The 23,009-nt window shown below is 32.6% G+C and overlaps 3 protein-coding genes across 3 annotated transcripts; 1 reads left to right on the forward strand and 2 right to left on the reverse strand.

Moving 5' to 3' along the window:
* The first annotated feature begins 884 nt into the window (after positions 1–884).
* Positions 885–6,224, forward strand: LOC115975060 (uncharacterized protein C57A10.07). Its single transcript, XM_031095699.1, has 3 exons — positions 885–2,044; positions 4,348–4,472; positions 5,607–6,224. Exons 1-3 carry the CDS (start codon positions 1,438–1,440, stop codon positions 5,934–5,936), a joined length of 1,062 nt encoding a protein of 353 aa, XP_030951559.1. The 5' UTR covers positions 885–1,437; the 3' UTR covers positions 5,937–6,224.
* Positions 6,225–7,273: 1,049 nt separating this feature from the next.
* On the reverse strand, positions 7,274–8,637 carry LOC115978082 (pathogen-related protein-like). Its single transcript, XM_031100106.1, has 4 exons — positions 8,446–8,637; positions 8,234–8,366; positions 7,799–8,100; positions 7,274–7,686 (listed from the first exon to the last, which is right to left on the reverse strand). Exons 1-4 carry the CDS (start codon positions 8,566–8,568, stop codon positions 7,543–7,545), a joined length of 702 nt encoding a protein of 233 aa, XP_030955966.1. The 5' UTR covers positions 8,569–8,637; the 3' UTR covers positions 7,274–7,542.
* Positions 8,638–19,958: 11,321 nt separating this feature from the next.
* Positions 19,959–21,306, reverse strand: LOC115978065 (pathogen-related protein-like). The gene is made up of 4 exons (XM_031100090.1): positions 21,109–21,306; positions 20,897–21,029; positions 20,472–20,773; positions 19,959–20,359 (listed from the first exon to the last, which is right to left on the reverse strand). The coding sequence occupies exons 1-4, from the start codon at positions 21,229–21,231 to the stop codon at positions 20,216–20,218; spliced, it is 702 nt and encodes a 233-aa protein (XP_030955950.1). The 5' UTR covers positions 21,232–21,306; the 3' UTR covers positions 19,959–20,215.
* Between the last annotated feature and the right edge of the window lie 1,703 nt (positions 21,307–23,009).

Below are 23,009 nucleotides of genomic sequence, written 5' to 3' on the forward strand. Positions count from 1 at the left end.
TTACCAGGGAGAAGACCCAAAAAGGTGGACTGGAGATGGAATGGGCCCAAAGGAATAACAGAACAAAGCCCAACCCATAACGTTAATGGGCCACATAATTTACAGACACTAAACACAAAGAAAACAGAACAGTAGAAATGCTGAATACTGGGCAAAAATGGCCCATTACCATCAATTTTGGAAATAATTTGCTCAGAAACACTGTTTCCGAACTATATAGTAATCTACCACTTTTTCGGGCCTATAGCGGCGTTTTCCTGAAAATTTTTTTTATAAGTCCCATAACAGGTTCAAGGGGCCCTATAGTGGCGTTTTTAAGCCCTATAGTGACGTTTTTGGGCCCTATAGCGGCATTTTCCTGCAAAATTTTTTTTAGTCCCATAACAGTTTCAAGGGGCCCTATAGTGGCGTTTTTAAGCCCTATAGTGACGTTTTTGGGCACTATAGCGGCGTTTTCCTGCAAAATTTTTTTGTAAGTCCCATAACAGTTTCAAGGGGCCCTATAGTGGCGTTTTTAAGCCCTATAGTGACGTTTTTGGACCCTATAGCGGCGTTTTCCTGCAAAATTTTTTTTATAAGTCCCCATAACAGGTTCAAGGGGCCCTATAGTGGCGTTTTTTAAGCCCTATAGTGACGTTTTCGGGTCCTATAGCGGCGTTTTCGGAAAAAGTGGTATTTCCCTAATTATTTCCGAAACAGTGCTCTGTTGATAAATATTTCAAAAATTAATGCTAATGGGCCATTTTTGCCCTGAATACTGTAATTGATGTACCCGTCAAATCTGGTTAGGGCCCTTGTCTTGATGGGCCCAAAAAAATTTCTCAATTTAGTGTTAGTGGACATTAAAGAGAAGCCACACTTTTGGGCCTTCTAGGTTCTAAGTTCTAACGGAGATCAAAAAAATAAAAGGACTGATCACCTCGAAGAACAATCCTTCTCTGGAAATGGAAATGAGGGGTATCTTCTTTTTTGTGTTTGTCAAGTCAACAGCCAGAGTTAGCACAAATCACAATCTGAGTTAAAGATTAAACAGTACGTAGAAGCAAACAAGATCCTCTCGAAACCTGAATCTTGTCAGAACTAAGAAACCCCAGAATTCTGCATTGTGTTTTTAGTGAGTTCTCTTTCTTTGCTTAATTATCAAATTATCATTATTACTCAGATCAGAGATCCATTTGATTCTGCTTCATTAATTCATACCTGCAACTTGATGGATTGATTTTCATTTTCCCTTTCCAAAGCTATCAAAATTTTACAAACCATTCTTTGATGTATGATATGATATCTCTTGCTTTTTTGTTCAGAGTTGTGTGTGTTTTTGTACCCAAAAAAGAATCAGAAAAATCCATGACCCCATTGCTTAATTTGTCTAAATTACCATCTGGGTATGCTTAATTTCACTCCCTTTCCAAACCCATAAGCTGGATTCATACTATCATGAAAAATTATTCATTTGGGTCTTCTGGGAGTCCAAAGTCCTTCCTTGCATACCCCAAAAAAGGTGGTGACTTTTTTGATTTAGAATCAGGAACTAGTAGACGTATCCGAAAGCCTAAGAATTCACCCTTTCATCCCATCAAAATGCTTAAATCTTTCGGAACCCGTATTCAGTATTTCTCTAAGCTGCACCCACTTTTAGTTTTCATCATCTCCTTGTCACTTGGGCTCACAATTCTCATCGTATTGTCTCTGTATGAGAGTCATTACCGGATGGTGATTAATAGTTATCAAAAACTCGATGCGGGTTCCGATACTTATCCATTTTCAAAGCTTCAGAATCTTGTAATGGTTGCTGGACATTCGGTTTATACGAGTAGTAGCTGTGGGAAAGTTGATAAGGAGGATTCATGGTTTTTGGAGTCTTATCAGAAGAATCCAGGCCAAGCTTCTACCTTTGTGAGACATATAAAAGAGGGAGTTGATATTGCAGCCAAAGATGATGCAGCTTTGCTTTTGTTTAGTGGTGGGGAGACTCGGAAAGATGCCGGTCCTCGTAGTGAGGCACAAAGTTATTGGAGTGTTGCTGAATCAGAAGGATGGTTTGGTGAGTGCATGTGTTATCTTAGTACTTGGCATGCCTGATCTTAAATAGAAAATATTTATAAACTAAGAACTTATTTATTGTTGATTGCTAAAGAAATGTTTCTAATTTTTGTCTGTTGGATAGAATATAGATTATACCTGCTCATTTATCTATATACATATTTGCCTAAATTTAGAGTTAGACGTACCAGAGTTCATGGTTATGTTCAAAAAAGTTTCTTACCTTTTAGTGGAATGGCTGTAATGATCTGCTGAAAAAAGATGCTCGAATTTTGATCAATATAGTATTAATCAAGAACAAAGTGCATACAGTACAAAGCAAAGTAAAACTTCCATGGCATTTGATTTGATTGTATTAATTTGCAGTTGCTTAGTATCATCATAATGTAATTTGTGTGTTTGATTGTATTGTCCCCAATTGTATACATCCTTTATACTTGAGTGACTCTTTTTTTTCAATAAAATTTCATTATCTATAAAAAAAATAAAGAAGTATAATCATAATGTATTTAATAACTATTATGTTATGAAATTAACCAAATTTATGTAGTACTAATATATTTTACAACGGTGATAAATGAAGATTAGGAAAAAATTGCACCTCCTGGAGTAATTTGAGAATGCTGTCTTATTGACCATTGATCTCAGTTTCCATCTGTGAATAAGTAAGCAGTTGTTGGATATCTGATATGAGATCGGCTTAAGTGTATTTTGGGTATAAACTGATGTAACTGTTGAATAAGTGCTTGTTTGGTATTGCTGAAGGAAGTAGAGCTTTAGCTATAGTGTTTTAGTAGAGCTTTTGTAATAAAGATCTTTAACAGAAACGAGTTATAGCATTTATAGCTAAGCAAACTACAATGATAAAGTGCTCTAGCCTATAAAGTTGTTACTTTGTTTGGTAAGCAAATTGATAAAGAGCTTTTAAATTTGAGAAAATAGCAAAAGAGGACATAATAAAAGTGTTCTGTATTCTTGAACCCAATTAGTTCAATTGGCAAACTACCAATCACTTCTTCTAAATCCTGCAGAAGTGTGAGCTTTGTGCATTGGGTACAACATTTCTTTTATTAATATTGATATTATTGTTTTTTATTTTTATTATTATTATCATCTCTCTCTCTCTTTTCAAGTTTAAGGGGGTCCTTATAGCTCTTCAGTAAAATTCCCATAAATGTGGTAAATTTTGCTAAAGAGCTTTAAGGGTCCTTAAAGCTCTTTAAGTCCATCCTCAGCGCAGATCTAAATAGGTGTTCAATAGCTTGATATTCCATAAAGTATATACAAATTCCTTTAGTTTAGTTGCGATAGGGTCGCATATGTCATGCATTCCTGTGGATCCTTATAACAATCTGTGTGCACTAGAGAATCTGGTTAGCAACTTCTTGTTACAATTGGAGCTGTTGCATATGATCTGGTTGTGTCGTCAAATTTAGCATATAGCTCAAATGAATAATCAAATTCAGCATCAAAGTTGGTATTTGAGTTGATTTCAGATGAACATAACATGGTGAACACTGCTGCTCTGCCACCTCCACTATATCTAAAATCACCAACACCTCTACGGATATTATTTTTGCTGACCCTACTGCCACTGTCACCTCCAGTATTTCCATCTAATGTTTCCAAATCTACCCTAATCACTCCTACCATAATTACCCTCATTGCTAGTAATGTTAGCAACCCCCTACAGTGTTTACCACTGTACCACCACTCCCAGTGCTGTGGTCATCAAAATCTTTGGTCCAAATCTAGAAATACTATTGCATTAGTTTTTGAGTGATAATTTGCTTAAATGGCTTCTTTTCCTTTTGCTAGGAAGTGAGGATGTTTTTCCTTCATTTCTTACAGTGAAGATCAGAAAGACAATTAGTTTGCTTTTGTTGCTTCTTGTAAGTACTATTTGAAGCCATAACTAATGGTGCTTGTACCATTGTGCTCTTTGTTTTACTACCAACACGCCCCTTCAAGTGGGGCAACATACCTGTCAAATGGGTTTGAGCTTTGGATTGCCAGCAAAATTTCATGTTTGTTACGGGTGTAGTTCTTGCTAAATTGGGTTAAGCTGAATTTTCATGTTGCTAATAAATAGTCTGGATAACTGCAATGGATGACAGAACAACATCTCCATTGAATGGTTTTCTGTTAGCCTTGAGTTGTTGATTGTTGTTTTATAACAATGGAAACTCGATAGATTAAACATTGTTTATTTGTATGGTAGAGTTTTTTCTGGTACATGAAAGCTGTAAACTATCTGATTCTTAAGCTATTGATATGCAACTTATGCTATGACTGCTTTTATAGGCAGTGAAGAAAATGTGAGATGGAGGGCACTCACAGAAGAGCATGCAAGGGACAGTTTCGAGAATCTTCTCTTTAGTGTGTGTCGTTTCCGAGAGCTTACTGGGACATATCCTTACAACATAACCGTAAGCCCCTTCTACTGGAAGCTTTATTATTATTATTTTTATTTATTCTCTTTTCTAGTGTTTTCTTTTGGGGCTAAATATGTGTATGTACATGAGATTGGATAAAGTTGAGAAAAAAAAAAACCAAAAAAAAAAAAAAAAAGAATCATTAGACACTTTTGTCTAAGTTTTCATTCCCTCTTATAATAGATGGGATCACAGTAGAGAATAGTGACTATAAATCCGTATAATTTCTGTACATCAATAAAGGTTTCAGACATAACATAAGCATTTCCTTTGGGCCAGAAGAAGAAAAGAAAAAAGAGAGGAGGGGCAGGGGGTTGAGAGGGGGCATGATCATTCCCCCAAATTTAGATTTAGGGGATTATGAAATATAAATAACTTATGATTCTATGAAAACTATAATAAAGTCAATTATTCAAGTTTTTTACTTTGTTTTTGTGTGATTGGAGTTCCCCATGATCATCAAATCAAATGTACACTAATATTGTAAATACTTTTGACTTGTATCACTGGGTATCAGTTGCTGAAATGTACACATTGTGTCAACGAAGTGAGACTCATTCTTCAGAACATTTTTTAAATTGGTGGTAAAGGTTACTAAATAAGTGTCTAAAATGCTGATATTTATTGTGTAAAAGTTCTGTCATACTGTAAGAGAACACGCTTTTTTTTTTTTTCCTCTGAAGTTTATACCCAATTTACTTGTCAAAATTATGACCTCGTTGATGCATTCAGCCATGTACAACCACTTTTCTCGATAATGTATCATGTCCTTTATTATTATTATTTTTTTTCTTATTCAAATCATGCCTACTACAAGTTAGGTATTTTATTAATTTTTAATTGTTGCTTGAAAATTTCTGCAAGTTATATTTGAATTGAAACAACTTTTTTCTCCTTGAGTGATGCGACAACCTTGTCTGTTCGCCAAAGTAATGCACATGATCTTGATAATATCAGATGTGAGTGCAGACTGCAGAGAGATGAAAGACATTTGTCTTCCATTATGATACTTTAGTAAAGACTCCCAACTCAGTCTTTTTCACCACAGCAGCTTTATACCCCCCACCACCCCTTTTCACCTTTCAGGGTTCTGACTTTCATATTGATTTCTTTGTACATTGGGATCAGGTTGTAAGTTATGATTTTAAGGAAGAGAGATTTGCACATCTACATCGGACTGCAATTGGATTTCCAGAGTCAAGATTCTTCTACTTAGGCACCCCAGCTTCATCTACTTCAAAAGAAGCAGCTCTGAAAGGTGAGGCATTGGTGCGGGCTCAATTCCTAGGAGATCCATATGGCTGTCAAGGTTCACTCCATCGGAAAAGACTTGGTCGTGATCCTTTTCACCGGTCGATACCTTATCCTAATGGGTGCCCTGAGATTAAAGATCTGTTCAGATATTGTGGGGCAGGTCCCTTTCCAGGTTCCCTTCCATGGGTTAGTAAAATTAGTTAGAATTTTTTTCTACTTTGATATGTAACATAGGATGAATCCACCAATACAGCCAGAAAGAGGTGCTTAGCCTGACAATAATGTAATTCTTTGTAATAAACGTATTATAATCAATTTGTTGAAAAATGAAAAGAGAAAATTAGTGTGGTTGCTTGGAGAAAATATGTAGAAGTATGTTGGGTAAGTGTATGCTCTGTTTGGTTGTGGATCTCAAGACACTAATTATATTCATTGCCTCCATGATGTGCATTGTATTTGCTCTTGAAATTGACAAATATCTTTTTATTGTGATATTAATTTTCACATGTTGAAAGGTTTATATGGTGTCACTTTCATTTTAAATCGATTACTTGTATACCTTTAAATCTGTCAAAAACTATATGTTAACAACAAAATGACCTTTGTCCTTGAAATAAAACCGGTCATTAATCTTCTTACTGACCTTGCAGTAACTGTCTTAATCAAATTCTCAAAACATTTCGTTAGATTAAGAATTGAAGGAAGGATATCTTATAGCAAATTTCACTCTGAATACAAAAGAATTATACATTCGCACTAAAGAATTTATATACATGAAAGGAGTGGAACAAATAGACTCAGAATATGAACAAAAAGAGAGGAACAAAGTCTCGTTTTGAGAAGCATGGAAATTCTTAAATTTCAATGATTCCCAATTTTGAAGGAATCCTTTTGCACATAAAGTTAGTGGCGGAAGATTTTGGCGTCAGTCAAATTTTTGATACTGCAAGTGTCCTATATTGTTGTTGGGCAAAGCATGTTGGATGTGAGTAATAATTTTGTATTATGGGAGTATAGTGACGGTACTCGCTCTTTTCAGACAATAATGAGTCTCGTTAATGAGATTCATGACATGATCTATTATTTATGTGAGAAGAAGGAATACTATATCGTTATACCCAATAATTTTCTGTTGGGCAATGATGTACACATTTGCAGAGAATTTAATCAACTCAAGTGGATGTATTGAAATTAATAAAGGAAAAAGTTTTTCAAAGTTTAAAAATCCTATTATTATGTAAATTAAACTAGCGATGGAAACAAGAGTATAATGCTTTATTCATAATATATAATTTGAGGGAATTTGAAACCTGAATTTGAACATAGATAAAAACACTTATTTTTACATTTAATAGTATTTGGTAAGTTGTTTTGAATATACAATTTGGGTATAGAATACATCATATCCGAATTTGGTCATTATTTTCTATTAAAAAAAAAGTAATTTTTCTCACTCACATACATCACATCACTAATAAATAAATAAAAAAGCAACTTTTATTTTCACAATATTTACGAATATGCCACAGTATTCGTATTCATAGAAAACGAAAATGCTGAAAAGTCATATTTATTTTTTGTATTCAAATACAAAATTTAAGGCATTGAAAATGAAACTGAATACAAATGCTAAAATTAAACCAGTTTTTTAGTGGTGGAACCACTAAATTTTGAAAATGAAAACAAAAGACCGTGCTTCTTTCAGTTGAAGATACCGACTTAAAAGTTTCCCTTAGTAATTTCAGAATTTGCCAACTGAGTTACAAAACGCTAGGCACCTTATTCATTAAGTACTTGGTAAGCTATAAAGCTACCCTGTGCTCCTCAAGATAGGGCAGGTTGAAACCGCCGCTCCAGTGGAACTATCAAGACTAGCACCTCGCAGAAGACCTCCTAGCAGTTCTCCACGGTCAAAGAAGAACTCAATCTTGATGATTTTCTCTTGTTCATCCAACTGTTTCAAACAAGAGAATAAATTCCATATGGAAAAGGACAGATGATCATGAATCATGATGATGCTAAGCTCCTGATTAAAAAATAAAAAATAAAAAATTGCAGGAGGATACCTCGAAAATTCCAATCCCAAAGAGTTCAACCATTTCCCCAGTTGGTGCATGGCCTTTGAAAGGACCCTCCATGTAACCCCAGTGCCTGAACTTGTATACAATCACTGGTGGTCCTGAATAAACTTGGAGAATCTCCACAGCAAACCCACGAGGGAAAGCTGTTGTGAAAGCTATATGAGATGAATCAGCTGTTTCTTCTGCTGGGTTGTACACACGAAGCTTCTCTGGCAAAGAGGTTTGTAGGAAGAAGTTGTAGCCTCCCCCAAGCTTACGCTTTCCTTCCAAATTCACTGCCTGCCTTCCTGCATGTTTTGCGTCAGTATACATATGGTCAAAGAGATTAGAGATGCTTATACACAAAACAACAATGAAGTAAATCTATATATATATATATATATATATGTGTGTGTGTGTGTGTGGAGTTAAAACTGTTACCATTTAGACTGACAGTATACTTTTTTGGATCAATTGATTTATTGTCATCAAAGCTTTTCTTGTGGAATATCTCCATTTCCCATGTCTTTACAAGGTTTTGCACTTTTTCTTCAAGTGAGCCAGGAGGCCATACCTGCCATTAATCAATTATTGGTTATCAGACAGATCATACAAATATAATTATCGTATCTCTTAATATACAAGAGAGAGACCTTAGTTCTGCCTTCTTCAAAAAGCTTGTTAACAGCATCATAATTAGGAGGAGCACCAAACCTCCATATGGTGTTCTTCTCCCCTTCATCATATAAGTGGGAACGATATTTGTCGTGATCCATTTCTACTTACACCTTTAGTAAACAAGAAGATTTAAGTTTTGCTTAACCTTGAACTAGAATTTTGTGTTTGAGAAGACTTTATATGGGCAAAATTTTACCTAACACCTTTATTTATTTATTTTTGATGAATACCTAATACCTTTAGAAAAGTAGTAATAATAATAATAATAATAATAATAATAATAACAACAACAACAACAACAACAAGGGCGTAGCCATTAATAATTACTTAGGGGGCCGGGTTATAGTAGAGATATACTAAATATAATTCATAAGTTTATTGAATACAAAATTATCAACTTTCATATATCATCATATTCTTGTACATTAATGAACATGAAAAAATGTCTAGTTTAATGTAGACATACAAAAAAGAAAATTCACATCAAATCATACCTGACGACGATTTTTCATGGAATAAAATTCATCCATTATCATCTCTATAGTGAAATTCCCTGCAATGAATTATCATATAAAATTCATTATAATAAATTATCATCCACCTTTTAGTATAAAAAAATTAAATAAACAAATCAATCAAAAGTATAAACAAACAACATAAACAAAATACACAGACTCACGACCCTCACCCCAATTTCCTTTCATAGATTATTATTTATTTATTTATAATTTACTTAGCTTACTACCCAACAACACAATACAAGCCCTACTGAAGAGACAAACAACACAAAAGCCAAAATGCTAAGTCACAGAGTTAGTGGGTCAAGAATAAAGAATACAATAACAATAAACACAAAAAGACAAAGTCAAATAAGCATAAATTGCTTATTGATGGAGGCATGACACTATGGAGGTGTGAATTGAGAACTGAGAAGGGAAAAAATCCAAGACATATGGTGTGTTTGGATACCGCTTATTTTGATGAAACAAAAAAATTATTATTGAAAGTACTATAAATAAAGGTAAAAATTAGTTGAAATAATACAATGAGGCTCATAAAATGTACCAAAAAGTGTAGTGGAGCTAGCAAAAATAAGCTGAATAGTGAAATAATTTTAATTTTTTATTTCAATCCAAATGCACACATAGGCGTGACAGTCAGATTGTTTTCTCCTTTTCTCTAAGGGTGAGGATTGAAGATGCTTTTGTTTTGTTTGATTAGGCATTTTAGATTTGGGGTTGGGCTAGGCTGGAAGTGTGTTTAATTTAGAGGAGAAATTTTTTTGTTATATTAGGGATTTGGGGGTGGTTGGTGGGGCTGGATGTGGGCCAAGATTTTTCTTTTATTTGAAGTTGTATTGGACTAGGTCTCTAGAAGAATTGTTGAAATAGTCTGGGGGGATATTTATTTTTGTGGGGGCCCATGTCATTTTTTATATACTCTAATGGAATATGAAAAATTTTGGGGGGCCAAGGAGCCAAGTGGCTCCGCCTCTGGATAATAATAATAATAATAATAATAATAATAGTTGTTAAATATTAGCATTCATGCACCATGTTGAATATGCTAGTATAGATGTGGAAGCGAAAGTATAAAATATAAAATAAAATAATACACGAGAGTTACGTGGTTTAGCCTAACGGCTTACATCCACGGAGAAAACCTTAAAGGGCTACATCAATAATATATTAAAGTGTAGTACAAATCCTGTGTTACAATGAATTATAACATGTTTATATAAAGTAGACTAAACCCTAGACTAATAGACTTCTAGTACAAGTAGGAGACTTGGCTTGCACACAAAGTAGAATTAGGCTTGGGCCTATACTAATAGGCTAATATATCTCTAACACCCCCTCACAAACTCAAGATGGAAGTTTGATGAAATCTTGAGATTTGATAAGGTTGAGAAAATCCCTTGAATAAAATTTGGCTCTGTGACGGTAGTTTGAGGAAGGCAATGGTCTTGCAGTGTTGATGCGACTTTTAATGATGGCTTGACTATACCAGAGAGTTTTAACGGCAGCAGTACGAAGCCAAAGAAGATGAATGCAACAAAGAAAAACACCGAGGAAGACAAAGATTGCTCTTAAATATACCGTAAAGACAGAAAATCATGGCTACAGGAAGGTGGCTCTGATACCATGTTAAATATTAGCATTCATACACTATGTTGAATATGCTAGTATAGATGCAGAAATGAAAGCAAAATAACACATGAGGGTTACATGGTTTAGCCTAACGGCCTACATCTACGAAGGAAACCCTAAAGGGCTACATCAATAATATAATAAAGTGTAGTACAAATCCTTTGTTGCAATGAATTATAACATGTGTATATATAGTAGACTAAACCTTAGACTAATAGACTTCTAGTACAAGTACGAGACTTGACTTGTACACAAAATAGAATTAGGCTTGGACCTATACTAATGGGCTAATATATCTCTAACAATAGTAATAATATAAAAAAAAAAAGAAAAAGAAAATAGTTACCTAACACGCTTAGAATAGTCTGAGACTCCAATCTTCCCGCAACCATGAGTCAAGGTTTTGATCATATAAATGAAATAAAACAAAAAGAAGCGTATGAGTATATGATCCTTTTTTATTTTTATTTTTTGGAAAATAAACAAAATGGAGACTAGTCACAAGACTCACAATAAAATATCTGAAGGAAAAGTAAAATAAATGAAAACATACAAGGCATCTTACCTTAATATGCATTAGCATCATTAAAATGCATGAATAAGTGAATATGTACACATGAAATGCAGGGGGGAAAATTTTTAAGAACATGAACACGTTGTTCAGGAGGCGTTATATATTTCTGCCAGTTATTATTATTATCTATATATATATATATATATATATATATATATATAACCGAAACCTCTAAAGCTCTAACAATTTTTCACGTCAGCACAATATTTAAATAAAATTATTTGACTTTTTAAAAATAAATAACACACGTTCCTTTTTCAAAACAAAAACCTAACTAGCCATGCTTCTCCTTCTTGAGCTAGGGTTTCAGCCATTCATACTTTTCTCCTTCTTTAGCACTCCCTTTCTAGTTGCTACATCCGAAAAATCAAATCAAGGTTAGGCTTTTTCTATTTGCTAAATTTTTTATATATTGATTTCTAGGGTTTAGTTCAATAAACATTAGCAATTTACAAATCTGTGCAACCGACAATACATATTTATAAGTGGTGCAAGTGTTGAGTATTATTTGATTGCTGATTTTTACAAATCTGTGCAACTGACAATACATGTTTATGAGTGGTGCACATGTTGAATAATACTTGATTGCTGATTTTTCAACCTTCAATGATAGCGTACAGTTCTAAATCTTGCAATCAAGTTTAGATATTTGTTTACCATGACCTGATTATATTAATATCGTTACATGATGAAAATTTCTGTGATTATAAATCAATAATTCATTTTTATTAATCATTGATTTGTGCCCTTTGTTATAGATTCAATTTTGCAAATCTCTATGGATTTCACCAATGACCTTTTTACTATGAATTTTCGTTTGCTGAGTGAAGGCTTAGTTATTGGTAGCGTGGGGGAGGGAATCAATCTTATGAGGTGATGTCAACAATTATAACATACTGTATGAATTTTGGTACAACTTCACCTCCATAGCAACTTTCTTAATCATTTTTAATTTCTGTTAATAATTGTTAATTGGAATTCAACTTTAATCTAGTAACTATGGCTCCCTTGCTTATTTATAAAACTATTTTTGTTTTTGCAATTGGAATTTACAAGTACTTTGGTGGATTTGTGGATTACATTGATTGGCAGAAACTTTTAGCACCTTCAAAACCCACATATGCGATCATAGCCACCTCACCTAATGGTTCTTCTTATTTATAATTTGTGTTAGTTGAGAAAGGAAAGAAAAGTTACCCAACATAGGTAATCGCATTAAATTTAATTTTACTATATAGCTGAAATAGGTTTGCATTTGATTTGATTTTTTCACTTGTAGTTATTTTCGTCAACATTGAATACTTTCTTGAATTCCAAATGCATTAGGATTATGATTGTCTCAAGTGAAGAGAGACATTTTTTAAAATTTTCATTCAACCACCCCCTGTTGGTGCATCTTCATATTTTGAATTTATATTGATCTAATTGTTATTCCTATCATGCACGCTTTCTTTGCAGCATAATTGCTAATAATGATAAGTTAGCATATGTAATGTGTGCTCTTATTAATAGTTAAATATATATGGGGAAGTATATATCTTAACTTACATTTTAGTTTAATTTTCGTTTTTATGAATTTAGAACAGTTATTGATATTGCATATTTTATATAACTATTCCGTGCATCACACGGGTTAGCGACTAGTTATTATTATTATTATTATTATTATTTTGGTATGTTAGAAAAACGAGAATTAGTGACAGATTATGAACATGATCATACAAATATGTTGATCACATTATATCATTAAGAAAATGAGAACAAATAACATCTTATCACCTAAACTTTATTGTGAAACTGTTGTGTCCATTATATATTACTCATTTATTTTTTGGTAATATCAAATCAATGCTGAGTTATGGTTGGGTTTTATTGTGAGTGCGGATTTGATTGGGCCCTTTCAGATAACACAAGGTGTATAGAGATTATGAAGAAATAAAGAGGATATTGGGCTTTTGCCCTTATTTTGTAAAAAAATCTAGCACAATATCCCTATTTTGAAACTATTTAGGTCCACATCCTTGTTTTAGTACTCGATTTAAAAAAAAAAAAAAAATTTGAGTTACAAGCGGAACTCGACATTAGCAGTGTCGAGTTTTATGCATATTATGCCACTTAATTTTTTTAAAAAAATTTAAGTGAATCTCAACTTTGCTAAAGTCGAGTTTTAATTAAAAATTTACATATAACTCGATTTTGAGGATATCGAGTTTTATACCGAACTCGATTTTGTTAAAATCGAGTTTCAAAAACAGGAACATAAACCTAAATAGTTTCAAAACAGGACCATATTGCTGTTATTTTTACAAAATAAGGGCAAAAGCCCAATATCCCCAAGGAATAAAAGGGTCATGTGTTTTGCACTATTAAAAGCAAAGGGAAATGCAAAAGCTCAGCATGTTAGCAATATCTAGTCTTAGTTAAAAAAAAAAAAAAAAAAAAAAAAAAAAAAAAAAAAAAAATCCAGTAGACATGTTGCCAGTTGGGCATGTGATTTTGGTTGCAAGGTAGGTTTAAAGATATGCAGCTACTATTTTATCAAAATCCTTAGGAGTACTATATTTACAACATTTTCATAATAATTTTACAACAAGGTTTAGGTGGCAATTTATTACTAGTTCTCGTTTAAACCCACCACTAACATCACGTTTTTGCAAAAGAACGAACACAACACTTAGGCTGTCATGTCTATGTATGGCATGTACAGAACATAGGAAACACATTGAACATGGTTGCATGTATGTCCCAGTTGTGTTTTATTTATTTATTTATTTTATTTTTATATGATTGACATGGCTAGAAAGAGCATGTGCCCCTCCCCCCCCACACACACAAAAAAAAAAAAAAAAAAAAAAAAAAAAAAAAAAACAAAAACAAACAAACAAACAAAAGTTAAACACACTACCTCTCATGCCAATCTCCTCCCCCACCAATCTTTTTCTTCTTCTCCTCCCATGTCGATCACTTCTTCTTCTTTTGTTGCTCTTAGATCTATTTCTCTTCTACAATTTTACCCCTTTGCCCTTTTTCCTTCTTTTGTTTGTGTGTGCCTTTCAATTGTTTTTTCTGCCTCACATTATCACACACTCACACATGAAGAGCTCTTTTATCTCTAGCCACCCATGTTAACAACAAATATGTTTATAAGTTAAAGTCCACTATCTATCAAGCCAAGTAATCGACTTTTTACAATACTTTTTCATTATCTAGGTAGACAGTAGACACCTGTATATATTATCAGTGGCTAGGCTTTAATATGCCTTTAAAAGAATTTTTAATAGTTATATAAAAACATGTAATAATTTTTTTATAAAAAAATTCATAAGCTTTCAAATATATATATATATATATATATATATATATAAAGCATTCCCCTCCTTAGACTGGATTTTTATGTGGTTCAGAATTACCCCTAAACATTACGTTTAACCGGGAAAAAACTTGAGGATAACCTAAAAATATATATCCAACTCCACTTAAAATGCCTACAAAATAGGACATTCTCCTACTAATCCATGTCTTCAAAAAAAACTTATACAAAAAACCTTTTTTTTTTTAATTTTTTTAAAAAAAGGAAATTATGACACTAGACCAAAAAATTAATTAAAAAAAAAGCCTCATTGCACGCGCAAAGCACGTGTGATGTGGCTAGTATATATATATATATATATATATATATAAAAAATTAATTAATTAATTTTTATATATATTTATATATTTTGCCATACCCATGTCCTAATTTTTCAAAAATTGTCATATCTTTGTATTATACCTGTGCCCGTATCCATGTCCATGTTTCCTAGTCTACCATTAATAGTTTGCCACCTAAGTTTTGTTATGAAATTTTTGTAAAAATTTTGTGTTTATAATTTTATTCCAACCCCTAGTTTGAGTTTCTTTTACAACCAAATAATATTTGCCTTATTTCTTCACTAAATTTGGTTCCTACATTATAAATTTATGGAGAATGTTAACAAGCACCAGAGAGTGCTTGTTAAGGTTTGCCAATGTGGGTCCCACATTAATAAAAAAATTGAGTAAATTAGAGAAAAAGCATGACATGGCTTGTAAGAAAAAATCAGACAAATTTGGCCTCTTAATGTGGGACACTGTTGGCACTAGCAGAGGGCATTTTTTTCCTTCGACAAAATTGCCGTCTTAACACATTTCCCTTTCTTTCACTTTTTGTTTCCCACCAAATCTTATTTTACCATTATTTTACTATCCACATTCTTTCACTTTACCAATATCAAACTCAATTTCTTCCCCTTTACCAATATCAAAGAGAAGAAGAGATGAAGAAATGTCAATAAAGGATTGAGGAATAATTAAACAAGGTACCACTATTGTATTTCATTTGATTCATAGTTATTTTTTAAAAAAAATAGGTTAAAATTAATATGTTGTTAGTTTTTATTTTTGATACATGTATACTATAGCACTAATGGATGGGGATGTAGTTGCAAAAGGTTGCTTTGACCTAAATGAACCACTTCAAGAAGGTATTATAATTTTATTTTATTTGTGATTTACATTTCATTCATCATAGAATATTTTTAAACTCTTGTTTTTATATAGCACCAAAATTAATATGATGTTAATTTTTATTTCTAATACATGTATTATAGCATCAATGGATGGGAATCTAGGTGCAAGTGAGAGTCACTACTTTACTCCAAAAAATTGTTTTGACTTAAATGAACCCCTTCAAGAAGGTATTATAATTCTATTTTATTTGTAAATTTACATTTCATTTATCATAGAATATGATGTTTATATTTTAAACTCTTGTTTTAATATAGCACCAATGGATGACAATGTAGATGCAAGTGAGACTCATCAATTTGTTCCAATGGGTTGTTTTGACTTAAATGAATTGTCTCAAGAAGGTATAATTATTTTCATTTTATTTGTAATATATAATTCATATATCATATAATATGATGTTGATTGTTTTTTTAATTTTTGTTTTAATATAGCACAAGTTGATGATGATTTGATTGCAAGTGAGGTTCATAGAAGTGTTTCAAAGAATTGTGTTGAATTAAATGAGCTTCCAAATGACGGAAAAAATCATAATACTTATGGAGATGAAATAATTGATTGGAATGAATGTCCAATAGATAAAGTGGGAGTTATTGAAGAACATGAAGATATAAATTCAATAGAAAATGAATTTGAGCCTTTTGTTGGTCAATGTTTCCCTAGTGAAGAAGAAGCTTTCATTTTCTATAAAAATTATGCAAATTGATATGGTTTTACTATTCGAAAAGGTCATAATAAGGAAAAAAAAAAAAAAAAGGAGAAATAGTAAGATGTGATTTCTTTCGTCATCGACAAGGTAAACAACCACTAAAAATAGTGGATCCATCTAAGGAGCAACGAAATAGGAAGTCTTTAAAATGTGGATGTAAAGCTCATTTAAGTATCATTTTGCAAAAGTCATTTGATATTTTTCCTCAAGAATGGCATGTCACTAAGTTTGTTGTAGTCCACAATCATGATTTGTTTTCCCTTTCAGAAGTGCAATTTCTTCCAGCCAATCAAGTTATCACTATATATGGTGAAAAACACATTTTCTTATTGAAAGAAGCTGGACTTTCAATTAGAAAGGTAATGCATGTTATGGAATTTGAGAGGCATTTGAAACATGGACAACTTCCATTTTTTCAAAGGGATATTCGTAATCTTTATGTGATTATGAGGAGGAAGAATGCAAAGAATGATGTCATGGATCTTTTGTGTTAGTTTTTAGACCCCTTAAAACCACAATCCGATTAACCTAGGTAATTAGCTAAGTGATTACTTAGTCCAAATTACAAGTCTAGGTTATCACAATCAAATAATCACATCATGCATAGAAGCGGAAAGATAAATAACACAACGATATGATAACCCGGGAAAACCAAACCGGTAAAAAAACCTAGGGAGGATTTAACCTAGCTATCCTCAAGGTAAAAAGCAAATCCACTAGAAAGAATCGAAATTCATACAATAAGACTTACAAGCCCCCACGCTCGACTTCTTATTGCTACCCACTAGTAGAACTTACTGACACAACCACGTGTAAACTCTGAATCCACGGACTCCTTCTTTCTTTGGCCTTTGCAAAACACAAACACCCTTGTTTGTGACTTTGAGATCCCACTCAAAGGTTTAGCAACACAAACTCTCTTGTTTGTGACTCCAAGACCACCCTTGATGGTTTAGATCATCAACACCTTTGAAGACAAGAGAAGGCAGCAACTTCTACAATATCGGATCTTGAGATTCTTCAAGGAATAGCACCGGTAGAAGACATAAGAGAGCTTTTTAGGAATAAAACCCTAAATACAAAAGAGGCACACTCTTTTCTCTCTGAAAAGCCTTATAAAAACGTGCTTAGGGTTTCCTTTATATATTGGGAGAAGTAGATTAGAAACCTTAATCCTAAATGGGCTTGAACTGCTGTTTGGGCTTAATTAAAATTCTGCAAATACGACTTTCGATCGATCGAGCCTGTCTTTTGATCGATTGAATCAGACAGATTATGAAATCTTCTTCCTACAGCTTGTGTGTTCTTGAATCTTGACTTGAATTATCTTGAGCGTTGTCTAACAATACTTATAGACTCTAAGATCTATATCTAGACAAGTTTGTGTTCACGATTTGCCAATTGTTCTAAACATTTAGAACCTAACATTTTACAATTTTGTAAAGTTGTTAGAAGAGAACTCTAGATTCCAATATGCATTTACAATCGATGAAGAAAATAGATTGGAGCATATTTTTGGTCACCTACTCATTGTTTTGATTGGTATAAAAAATATGGAGATGTGGTTGTTTTTTATACTGCTTATAAGGTGAATGCTTATGATATGTCTTTCAGTATTTTTGTTGGTGTCAATAATCATCGAAAGAAAATTCTCTTTGATTGTGCACCTCTTCAAAATGAAACAACAACTGCCTTTAGATGGTTAATGAAGGTACGTTCTTTGTCTTATAAATTTGTACAATTATTTTTTAAATTTTATTTGATTAATTCGTAGAATAATAACGTATATCGTTTGAAATATTTTCATGCTTTAGTAAATTTGTATTTGATTAGCAGACTTTTGCATGCTTAATGAAGAATCAACCCAAGGCAATTTTGACGAACCAAGATCCATGGATTATAGAGACAATATCAAAAGAATTGCCGGCTACAAAGCATGCCTTTTGTATATGGCATATTACCGCTAAATTTAGAGGTTGGTTTGCATCAATTCTTTGTAATCAATATTCAAATTGGTTCAGGTCCCTTTCCAGGTTCCCTTCCTCGGGTTAGTGAAATTAGTTAGAATTTTTTTCTACCTTGATATGTAACATAGGATGAATCCACCAATACAGCCAGAAAGAGGTGCTTAGCCTGACAATAATGTAATTCTTTGTAATAAACGTATTATAATCAATTTGTTGAAAAATGAAAAGAGAAAATTATTGTGGTTGCTTGGAGAAAATATGTAAAAGTATGTTGGGTAAGTGTATGCTCTGTTTGGTTGTGGATCTCAAGACACTAATTATATTCATTGCCTCCATGGTGTGCATTGTATTTGCTCTTGAAATTGACAAATATCATTTTATTGTGATATTAATTTTCGCATGTTGAAAGGTTTATATGGTATCACTTTCATTTTAAATCGATTACTTGTATACCTTTAAATCTGTCAAAAACTATATGTTAACAACAAAATGACCTTTGTCCTTGAAATAAAACCGGTCATTAATCTTCTTACTGCCCTTGCAGTAACTGTCCTAATCAAATTCTCAAAACATTTCGTTAGATTAAGAATTGAAGGAAGGATATCTTCTAGCAAACTTCACTCTGAATACAAAAGAATTATACATTCGCACTAAAGAATTTATTTATACATGAAAGGAGTGGAACAAATAGACTCAGAATATGAACGAAAAGAGAGGAACAAATTCTCGTTTTGGGAAGCATGGAAATTCTTAAATTTCAATGGTTCCCAATTTTGAAGGAATCCTTTTGCACATAAAGTTAGTGGCGGAAGATTTTGGCGTCAGTCAATTTTTTGATTCTGCAAGTGTCCTATATTGTTGTAGGGCAAAGCATGTTGGACGTGAGTAATAATTTTGTAATATGGGAGTACAGTGACGGTACTTGCTTCTTTCACACAATAATGAGTCTCGTTAATGAGATTTATGACAGGATCCATTATTTATGTGAGAGGAAATAATATTATATCGTTATATTATGAGAGTACTAAGTACCCAATAATTTTCTGTTGGGCAATGATGTACACATTTGCGGAGAATTTAATCAAACTCAAGTGGATGTATTGAAATTAACAAAGGAAAAAGTTTTTCAAAGTTTAAAAATCCTATTATTGTGTAGATAAAACTAGTGATGGAAACAAGAGTACAATGCTTTATTCATAATATATAATTCGAGGGAATTTGAACTTTGGCTTGCTTGGTTTCAAAAAGGTAGTGTATCCACTTTTCATTTTCTTTATTTTATATTCAGAACCTGAATTTGAATATAGATAAAAACACCTATTTTCACATTTAATAGTGTTTGGTAAGTTGTTTTGAATACACAATTTGGGTATAGAATATATCATACCCGGATTTGGTCATTATTTTTTATTTAAAAAAAAAGTAATTTTTCTCACTCACGTACATCACTAAAAAAAAAATAAAATAAAATAAAAAAAGCAACATTTTGTTTTCACAATATTGACGAATATGCCATTGTATTCATATTCATAGGAAACGAAAATGCTGAAAAGTTATATTTATTTTTTGTATTCAAATCCAAATTTTAAGGTATTGAAAATGAAAACTGAATACAAATGCTAAAATCAAACCAATTTTTTAGTGGTGGAACCACTAAATTTTGAAAATGAAAACAAAAGACCCTGCTTCTTTCAACTGAACATACCGACTTAAAAGTTTCCCTTAGTAATTTCAGAATTTGCCAATTGAGTTACAAAACGCTGGGCACCTTATTCATTAAGTACTTGGTAAGCTATAAAGCTACCCTGTGCTCCTCAAGATAGGGCAGGTTGAAACCGCCGCTTCAGTGGAACTATCAAGACTAGCACCTCGCAGAAGACCTCCTAGCAGTTCTCCACGGTCATAGAAGAACTCAATCTTGATGATTTTCTCTTGTTCATCCAACTGTTTCAAACAAGAGAATAAATTCCATATGGAAAAGGACAGATGATCATGAATCATGATGATGCTAAGCTCCTGATTAAAAAATAAAAAATAAAAAATTGCAGGAGGATACCTCGAAAATTCCAATCCCAAAGAGTTCAACCATTTCCCCAGTTGGTGCATGGCCTTTGAAAGGACCCTCCATGTAACCCCAGTGCCTGAACTTGTAAACAATCACTGGTGGCCCTGAATAAACTTGGAGAATCTCCACAGCAAACCCACGAGGGAAAGCTGTTGTGAAAGCTATATGAGATGAATCAGCTGTTTCTTCTGCTGGGTTGTACACACGAAGCTTCTGTGGCAAAGAGGTTTGTAGCAAGAAGTTGTAGCCTCCCCCAAGCTTACGCTTTTCTTCCAAATTCACTGCCTGCCTTCCTGCATGTTTTGCATCAGTATACATATGGTCAAAGAGATTAGAGATGCTTATACACAAAACAACAATGAAGTAAATCTATATATATATATGTGTGTGTGTGTGTGTGGAGTTAAAACTGTTACCATTTAGACTGACAGTATACTTTTTTGGATCAATTGATTTATTGTCATCAAAGCTTTTCTTGTGGAATATCTCCATTTCCCATGTCTTTACAAGGTTTTGCACTTTTTCTTCAAGTGAGCCAGGAGGCCATACCTGCCATTAATCAATTATTGGTTATCAGATAGATCATACAAATATAATTATCGTATCTCTTAATATACAAGAGAGAGACCTTAGTTCTGCCTTCTTCAAAAAGCTTGTTAACAGCATCATAATTAGGAGGAGCACCAAACCTCCATATGGTGTTCTTCTCCCCTTCATCATTTAAGTGGGAACGATATTTGTCGTGATCCATTTCTACTTACACCTTTAGTGAACAAGAAGATTTAAGTTTTGCTTAACCTTGAACTAGAATTTTGTGTTTGAGAAGACTTTATATGGGCAAAAATTTACCTAAGACCTTTAGTTATTTTTGATGAATACCTAATACCTTTAGAAAAGTAATAATAATAATAATAATAATAATAACAACAACAACAACAATAACAACAACAGCAGGGGCGTAGCCATTAATAATTACTTAGGGGGCCGGGTTGTAGTAGAGATATACTAAATATAATTCATAAGTTTATTAAATAGAAAATTATCAACTTTCATATATCATCATATTCTTGTACATTAATGAACATGAAAAAATGTCTAGTTTAATGTAGACATACAAAAAAGAAAATTCACATCAAATCATACCTGACGACGCTTTTTCATGAAATAAAATTCATTCATTATCATCTCTATAGTGAAATTCCCTGCAATGAATTATCATATAAAATTCATTATAATAAATTATCATCCATTATAATAAATTATCATATAAAATTCATTCTTACATGAATTATAATATAAATACACCTATAGTTAAGTAATGACCTTTTAGGATAAAAAAATTAAATAAACAAATCAATCAAAAGTATAAACAAACAACATAAACAAAATACATAGACTCACGACCCTCACCCCAATTGCCTTTCATAGATGATTATTTATTTATTTATAATTTACATAGTTTATTACCCAACTACACAATGCAAGCCCCACTGAAGAGACAAACAAACACAAAAGCCAAAATGCTAAGTCATAGAATTAGTGGATCAAGAATAAAGAATACAATAACAATAAACACAAAAAGACAAAGTCAAATAAGCATAAATTGCTTATTGATGGAGGCATGACACTATGGAGGCGTGAATTGAGAACTGAGAAGGGAAAAAATTCAAGGCATATGGTGTGTTTGGATACCGCTTATTTTGATGAAACTAAAAAATTATTATTGAAAGTATTATAAATAAAGGTAAAAGTTAGTTGAAATAATACAATGAGACTCATGAATAGTACCGAAAAGTGCAGTGGGACTTATGAATAGTAGCAAAAATAAGCTGAATAGTGAAATAATTTTAATTTTTTATTTCAATCCAAATGCACACATAGGCGTGACAGTCAGATTGTTTTCTCCTTTTTTCTAACGGTGAGGATTGAAGATGCTTTTGTTTTGTTTGATTAGGCATTTTAGATTTGGGGTTGGGCTAGGCTGGAAGTGTGTTTAATTTAGAGGAGAAATTTTTTTGTTTTATTAGGGATTTGGGGGTGGTTGGTGGGGCTGGATGTGGGCCAAGATTTTTATTTTATTTCAAGTTGTATTGGACTAGGACTCTAGAAGAATTGTTGAAATAGTCTGGGGAGATATTTATTTTTGGGGGGGTCATGTCATTTTTTATATACTCTAATGGAAATTTGAAAAATTTTGGGGGGCCAAGGAGCCAAGTGAGTCCGCCCCTGGATAATAATAATAATAATAATAATAGTAATAATATAAAATTAAAAAAAAAAAATAGTTACCTAACACGCTTAGAATAGTCTGAGACTCCAATCTTCCCGCAACCATGAGTCAAGGTTTTGATCATATAAATAAAATAAAACAAAAAGAAGCGTATGAGTATATGATCCTTTTTTTTTCTTTTTTTCTTTTGGAAAATAAACAAAATGGAGACTAGTCACAAGACTCACAATAAAATATCTGAAGGAAAAGTAAAATAAATGAAAACATACAACGCATCTTACCTTAATATGCATTAGCAT

Source organism: Quercus lobata, chromosome 2 (assembly GCF_001633185.2).
Source record: "Quercus lobata isolate SW786 chromosome 2, ValleyOak3.0 Primary Assembly, whole genome shotgun sequence".
In the NCBI taxonomy this organism is placed as follows: Eukaryota; Viridiplantae; Streptophyta; class Magnoliopsida; order Fagales; family Fagaceae; genus Quercus; species Quercus lobata.

What these genes read in the sequence shown, in the direction of transcription:
- LOC115975060 (XM_031095699.1), top strand. Translation starts at nt 1,438, where the DNA reads ATGAAAAATTATTCATTTGGGTCTTCTGGGAGTCCAAAGTCCTTCCTT. An exon ending in TGAATCAGAAGGATGGTTTG is followed by an intron (nt 2,045 to 4,347) that starts GTGAGTGCATGT and finishes CTGCTTTTATAG; the next exon opens with GCAGTGAAGAAAATGTGAGA. An exon ending in CATATCCTTACAACATAACC is followed by an intron (nt 4,473 to 5,606) that starts GTAAGCCCCTTC and finishes CATTGGGATCAG; the next exon opens with GTTGTAAGTTATGATTTTAA.
- LOC115978082 (XM_031100106.1), bottom strand. Translation starts at nt 8,568, where the DNA reads ATGGATCACGACAAATATCGTTCCCACTTATATGATGAAGGGGAGAAG. An exon ending in GTATACTGTCAGTCTAAATG is followed by an intron (nt 8,101 to 8,233) that starts GTAACAGTTTTA and finishes CAAAACATGCAG; the next exon opens with GAAGGCAGGCAGTGAATTTG. An exon ending in TTGGGATTGGAATTTTCGAG is followed by an intron (nt 7,687 to 7,798) that starts GTATCCTCCTGC and finishes TGTTTGAAACAG; the next exon opens with TTGGATGAACAAGAGAAAAT.
- LOC115978065 (XM_031100090.1), bottom strand. Translation starts at nt 21,231, where the DNA reads ATGGATCACGACAAATATCGTTCCCACTTAAATGATGAAGGGGAGAAG. An exon ending in GTATACTGTCAGTCTAAATG is followed by an intron (nt 20,774 to 20,896) that starts GTAACAGTTTTA and finishes CAAAACATGCAG; the next exon opens with GAAGGCAGGCAGTGAATTTG. An exon ending in TTGGGATTGGAATTTTCGAG is followed by an intron (nt 20,360 to 20,471) that starts GTATCCTCCTGC and finishes TGTTTGAAACAG; the next exon opens with TTGGATGAACAAGAGAAAAT.